This window comes from Cariama cristata, unplaced genomic scaffold (genome assembly GCF_000690535.1).
Source record: "Cariama cristata isolate BGI_N322 unplaced genomic scaffold, ASM69053v1 scaffold7872, whole genome shotgun sequence".
NCBI classification, from domain to species: Eukaryota; Metazoa; Chordata; class Aves; order Cariamiformes; family Cariamidae; genus Cariama; species Cariama cristata.
The window spans coordinates 78,841-85,979 of record NW_009605448.1 but is presented as its reverse complement, the minus strand read 5'-3'; the positions used below and the strand labels follow the sequence as shown (position 1 = coordinate 85,979).

General features: G+C 41.8%; 1 protein-coding gene across 1 annotated transcript in view; it reads right to left on the bottom strand.

The window, feature by feature from the left end:
* The window catches only part of EFCAB6 (EF-hand calcium binding domain 6), a gene marked incomplete at its 5' end in the record, with an annotated part of 71,704 nt that overhangs the window by 10,435 nt on the left and 54,130 nt on the right, over positions 1-7,139 (bottom strand). The window contains 1 exon segment of the mRNA XM_009695955.1: positions 2,332-2,544. Coding sequence (XP_009694257.1) covers positions 2,332-2,544 — 213 coding nt within the window.

The following is a 7,139-nucleotide window of genomic DNA, read 5'->3' as shown; positions in this document are numbered from 1 at the left end:
TGGGATGCCATTGGCCTTCTTGGCTACCTGGGCACACTGCTGGCTCATGTGCAGCCGGCTGTCAACCAGCACCCCCAGGTCTTTTTCCACTTGACCACTTTCTAACCTCTCTTCCCCGAGTCTGTAATACTGCATGGGGTTTTTGTGGCCGAATTGTAGGACCCAGCACTTGTTCTTGTTGAGCCTCATGCCGTTGGTCTCAGCCCATCGATCCAGCCTGTCCAGATCCCTCTGGAGAGCCTTCCTACCCTCCAGGAGATCAACACTCCCAGTTGATCTGCTTGAGGGAATCAGAAATTCAGAAGGCCAAGTATCAGAAATTCAGTATCAGAAATTCAGAGGGCCAAGAAGCCAAATTTCAGGAAGAAGTTCTTCATCCACTACTCAATACAGACTCCAGCTGAGCCTTGCGAATAGCAAACAGTAAGTGGCCATTATCCAGAAAAGGATAAAAGAAGACATTTTCTGTGAAGTCATCCAGACTATGACTGTTAGTAACACTTCCGTAACAACTCTTAGCAGCAACAACAGCCAGAATGGCAGGGGTTTGGATTGGCAGTGGCAAACCCTGTACCCAGATTGGAAGGCTCTCCTGGGGCATCTTCATATAGATATACGTAGGCATATCTTTGAGAGGCCTGTCAAAATCAAAATATCTCTGGAGATACAGGGCTGGAGTCTCACTCACACAGAGGCTGCTGCTTATATAAATGAGGCTCCTCAGGCCTGCTTCTCGTTGCTATTATGGATGACAGTTTCTATCAAGATTTTTTTTCTTCACTTGTCTGAGGTTCTTTTAAGTATAAAATAGCTCCTGTGTCCCTTCGCTTCTTCTTGAGCATAAAGTAGACAGGATCTAGTCTGGAGGACTCTTCATCCAGAGATGTCTGCCTTACTGCTTCCAAAAAAGAAAAAAAAAAAAAACCCAAGAGATTTTTCACAGCTCAGGAAGGTGTGTGTTCTCCTGCCTCGGCCAGGGCTCAGCTGTGAGCTCACCCTGGTGCTTCTGCTCCGTGGTTCACAGGGATGAGGATAGAGCATCACCACATTTCCACTTTTGCTTTCGCCTGGTGTTGAGGATCCTGGTTCAGATCTGGCACTTGCTCTGGGTACCTCACCAGAAGTGTGGCTACTAGGAATAGAGCACACAGGCCATTTTGGGTTTTTTCTGCTGTTGTCAAGGGGAAAGTGGAAAACCTTTTTTTTTTTTTTCAGTGCTTTCACCTGCAACTTTAGACATGCGTAGCAGCGCCTGATAACATGGCAGATTGTGCAATCTCTTTGCTGTAATTACAAGCAGGCCCTGCTCCTGTCTGCAATTTATAGTCAAAAATGCTGGGTCAAGAACTCAGAAGGTATATCTGCAATGAGCAAAGTACTGAAATAATTTTCTGTAGTGCAGACATGCATACGAGTTTGGAGGCTCTGTGTCTTGTCTTTCAGTTTGCTGCCAAATGGCATTAATACAATCATGAGCATGAAGGTTAGAGTGCTGTTAAGTAAAATATGAAATCTTTCAGTCAAGGTTCCCTCTGTTTCATTATTCACCTAGTCTTTGGACTAGGAGAAATCACGTTGAACCAGCATTAGCAAAGATTAAAAAAATGGCTCTTTTCATTTTAAGTTCAGCAGAAGCAGAATCGTATGAAATACCAGCCTCCCAGGTTCCCCCGAGATTAGCACTGGGCTAATCAGATGGTTTGTTCTCCCAGATTCTTGCTATGACTTCAGTCACTCAAGCTAAATTCAAGGTTACATAAACTCTGCTAATGCTAATCTCGGGGAATCTTTAACCCAGAAAAGTAGCTGAGAGGTGGCTGGGAAATGTCAAATGCTTGCCCCTTTCTTTGTCCAAGGAAGGCAGGACAAAATAGCTACTGAGAAAAAGGAATTTGCATTAGCTCCCCATGGAAATACTTTTTATTCCATGCTGAGAGGGCTTTTTTCCCCATCAACTGGAAGTGGATTAATTTAAAATTGAAAAAAGAAACTTTAAAATAGCAAATATACAGATAAAGAGCTAGTGAAAGAGAATTACTGTGCTTTAAATTCACACCTTCGCTATTAGCAATAGCATCTCTGTGACTTTGGTTTAGAAAGCCTGTGATTATTATAGTTCATAACCATACTCAGAGATAAGGAAAAAAATAATCTCCCACAAATGTAGCAACAAATGTTCATGGAATGATAATCTTAAAACATTTTCAATTCATCCAAATTTTTAAACTACTTGCCTATACACAGCAGTATGCAAACACATGTCTCTAGCCATAGCCAATTTACCCAATTGTACACTTAAATTAACAAGACAAAATAATATAGTTTTCTTACTTGTTCTTCAGTCAGCCGCTGAAAATGTCAGTTACATATATCCCAGAACTCCTCTTTTGATACTGTTTTATCTTTTGAAGAGTAAATATCTTTAAACTCTTGTGCAATTTTGTTAAAGCCAGCAGTCACTACTTCTTGTATCTGTGAGAGGATGCCTGTCTCTGACAGCTCCCAAGAAGATTTAGGCGGAATGACTTTTTGCCCTTCCTCAGTCTAGACAAAAAACATATACAGAGAATCAGTAATGGATCCACTGAATAAATTATAAATCACAGTGTGGCATTTAGCCAGTCGAAGAGGGAAACGTCCATGGAGAAGGCCGCCTTCAAGATCCCGCAGGCAGTAAAACCTGCTTCCAGGAATTCTGGCTTGCACCACAAAAGAGAAAACGGGCTATGCAAGTAGTTAAGGGAAAAAATAGACTCTCTATAAACGTGATCCAGCTGGTGACAGGCCAACAAAAGCACAGGATTCCAAGACTGACCTAAACTTTTACAGAGGTCTAAAAAATTGGGCGATATTACAAAGAGGGCTATTCTGTCAATGAAATAAAAAAGGGAAGTGAGCGCTAACTAGCCCAAATATCCCAAACGTATTCTTCTTATCTGAATAGTCTTTAGCAAGCAGTGGAAATGTCTTTGATTGAAAAGGCACTTCAGTTCTGAGATGAAAGAGGGCAATTATTTCCCTTTCCTTTCTAAGTTCCAGGTATATTTACGGCGGTACTTTTTAATCTCGTCGTCCCCAGTAGGGATACTGCAGCTAAATGATGCAATTGAAGGCTGCAAAGGTACAGAATGTGTGAGAGGAAAGCAGAGAAGGGGTTGGGTACGAGTGTGTTAATGCTAGTACAAGATGTGCACAAACACCTTTTTTTCAGTGCTGTTCTTTCAAATCTAGCACCGGAGTATGGCTTTTAAAAACAACCACTGGAGCTTATTGCTAACTAAACCCCCATTATGCATTCTGCAGGGTGGAAATCCATCCTTTGGGTAAATGCAGTAGAAGGTCATATGGCAAGCGGAAATAAAAAGGACAAAATAGAGTTGGTTAGAATAAACTGCAGAGTAAAGCACTGCTAGGCTTTGGTACGAACATACCTGAGAATACCAAAAGTCTAACTGTGCATGCAAAAGGCTACATTTCATAAAGTTAAATATCAATGAAATCTATTCAATGTTTACATTCTATCTCCAGAATTAGCAGTAAACTTCAGCTTTTAGACTGAAATCAAGCTTTACTTATAAAAGTAGTCTCAGGAATGGCACAATGTGGAATAATAATAATAATTTAAAAAGCAGTATCAGAATTTTGAAGAAGAAACTACTTATTTTAAGGAATGGAAGCCTACTTTCCACCCACTGCATTGTCTAAACTAAATACATAAAATATCTTGAAATCAAAGTCTTCACAAACACAAGTGGCAGCCAGTTTTACTATAGCTGTGGTAAGAGGTCCTCGTAAAAACAAAACAAAACAAAAAAATCTGGGTTTAGTTCAAAGAGATTTCTTTACAGCATGTTAAATGTTACTATCATATTTTATACCCCCATGTTTAAGCATATAAGCTTTGCCACCTTCTTGCTCCATGCAATATGAAATACCAAAAAAAGAAACAGATGGCTTTTGGTCCAGCACTCCTGTTTCCTTGTCATGTCTCACATGATCATTATAACTGGATGGAAAAGAAAATATGTTTCTTACAGAACTCCAAGAAACCTGCCTCCTAATCAGAAAAGACTTCACTATCTTCAGATGCAAATAACACTTTTCAATATTAACCATGCTCTACATAAAGCATACATGCGGGACAGACATTAAGGCTGCAATATTATTAAGAGAAGAAATACGAGAAAGGGAATCGCGCATGCAGACACAGCAGCCGGTCTGTGCTGTAGTCAGGAAACGGAGATTGCCGGGCATGGTCCAGCGCAGGGTGCACCTTCTGCCTGCTTGACATTACTTCAACTGAAAAGCACTGTACCACTGCTTTTAATTATTCTAATGACGCCAAAGATTTAGGGAAAGTGTTACTGCCTGGCAACCTTTTAAAGAAACATATTTTGTAAGTGCAAGCTTTCCTAATTTATTTCATTTCAAGAACTTTTTGTTTATTTCATAAGACCTAATGCACTTTGATCTTAAAATGGTTAGATAGCCAATAAAAAAATAAATCACTTTTTCTTCCTGGAAACCACAGACTGAAAACTAGAAAACCTTTTATATTCAGTTATTGCATTACATTCGTCTACTACATGCAGTTACTACATTCAGCGTGTATCTATGGCTGTATCATCGGCAGCTAAAATAATCACCTTTAGCTGAAATCATGGAGCTGGCGCTTAAAATCTCAGACTCTGGACTGGGCATCTGGACATTTAAGTGCCATTTCTGCATTTGAAACTAACCCTATAGACAGTGTGCGTACGTTTCCTAGCATTGCTGTGTCTGACTTTAACCTCATGAGTGAAAGGGAACAACAGGAGTGAAGCTGCCTCAAGCACCGCATGCCGTAGCAGTGCTCACCGATCATTTATAGAAGTTTCCACTGGATAGAAAAGGGGTTACTTCTCTTTTAGTGATTTCCTGATATTTGCTGCTATGTGCTCCACTCGTCCCATCACGCTCTCTAAGTATATCACTTCAGAATTCAGGGGCCCGGACTCAGCAGCCCGGTCCTGCTTCGCAGCTTCTCAGACTACTGCAGCGCCTCTGAGCAGTACCTGCCCCACACTATGGCCAAATGCCAGCTGCTGCTGTAGGCTCTCAAGTCCAGATTACCTGACTGCTCAGCTTTTCACAGGCTTTCTCGTTCTTCCTAACAGAATTTGAGAGCGCCTTGGGAGGACCACGTAAATCCACTTTCACCTCCTGCTTTCACTCAGAGAGGGGGGCATTGTTATGAGGCTTTTCTTACAGGCCACCCTATGTAGCTCGCTTGCTCTTCAAAGCAGGGATGTATTTTTCTTCTTTAGAAAGTTCCTTGCACAGCCTCATGTCCTTTTCTATAAATGGCATAACTATGCTGATTAGTAATAAAAGAAGGCTCTGCCACCCACACCTGCTCAGTGAAGCTCCATTCCTGCAGCTCCTTCCTGTTTCTGGAAGATTTTTCTATTAAGAGGAATTCTTAATTAGACAGTAAATCAAGATAAATTACAATTTCTCTGCTCCTATTCCTTGCCTTGTCACAAGTCTGACCTCCCTCCCTTTCTGGGGAGGCTCAGAAAGCAAAGGTCTTGGGAAACAGCTTACACAAGAAGGCCCTTGTATCTTCCCCTGAAAAAGGATGCATTTTCCTCTTTGTACATGAGAATGACCTTTGCCAGAAGTAATCATCCTTTTGACAGTTTGCACAGTTTAAAAGGCTTCTGTGCTTAGCCCATGGGCCCTCCTTTACCCTGACAACATGTATCTTCAAGTTGTTTTCCACGAATGCTCTTCCCTAAAGATGTGTGGAAGCAGCAAAGTTAGTTGCCTGAGCATGGATTGGGGTTGAAATACATTTTCTTCTCATGTTCAGCTAACCAGTAATTCACCAGCCAGTCTGTTCTAACTCTCAGAGCCTCAGCACTACAAAGAAGCTTGCATTTTATCCCTGGGTTACAAGTAGAGCTGTATCCTCATCTGGTGGTGATCAGTCTAGCTCCATTAACCTGAGTGCTGATTTACACCTGCTAAGGGTTTGATAGCTGGTGTGCAACAGGAGCTTGCAATAATAAATCCAATTATAAATAAAAGATGAAAACTCCATTGAAGGTCACTCTGTAATGTACCATTTTCCTTTTGACCAACCGTTTGCAACAGACAGATTCAAGTTTTGAGGTCACATTTGCAGGATAAAGTACTCTTGGTGGTTTTTAGAATATGTAATGGTATATGATGGTTTGACAAAATAATTGGACACAATGAGTCAAAGGTGGCCCACATGCCAATCTCTGCCTTGCCTAGAAAAAAGCCGCATTCCTCCAAATGTAATTAAAATAACTATTGTATTACATACCTATGAAATATTAAGCCTAGGTAGAATGAGGTAAAGAAGCAGGAGTCACAGTGAGGCTTCCCTGCTCCTCTGACTCCCCAGCAGTGTCTAGACCATCAGTACGCCTGATGGACTAATACTATGTTCCCTACTTTCCATTATCTCTACTTTCTCATTTTCCTCTAATCTCAGTAAATGTAGAGTGAAAGGCTTCCATCTCAAGGAACAATTTGCCACTTCATTATTCCACTAGTCCCTTTTCTTCCTTACTCAGAACAGGGAAGGAAAGGGAGGTACGGCTTTGGCAGGCTTGTCAATGGGGAAAGTTCCCAGTACAGATATCCCAGCACAGATATCCCAGCACGTTGCAGTCATGGGGAGCGCAGTGCACAGGAGAGCAGGGGTAAGGAAGGGGAATTTTCAAACCAGTTTTGCTATGGATAAAGAGAAACATGGAGTTAGATCATGGCCTAAGGAAAGCTTTAACACTTCTCAGCCTGAAGAAGATGTAATACTGCAAAATAGATGCAAACATGCAGGTACCCCAGAAAGCGTACTTCCCTGCAGCGCAGCTGTTCTACATGAGGACAGACAGAGTTTGTGGCACTGCTGTCTGAGGGTAGGGACATAGTCAGCAGGCCTGCTAATCTCTGCCGCTGCTGGTGCAATGGGTCATGACTGATGACAGTCAGTCATCTGATCAAATCAGCGGTCCAAAACAGGAGGGCTCAGAGGTTCAACAAATGCGGACGGTGAGTAATAAATAAACCTGTAAAAATCCCACCCCCGAGACAGGGAAAAGCATCACCTCTGTAGAGCAGGTCCT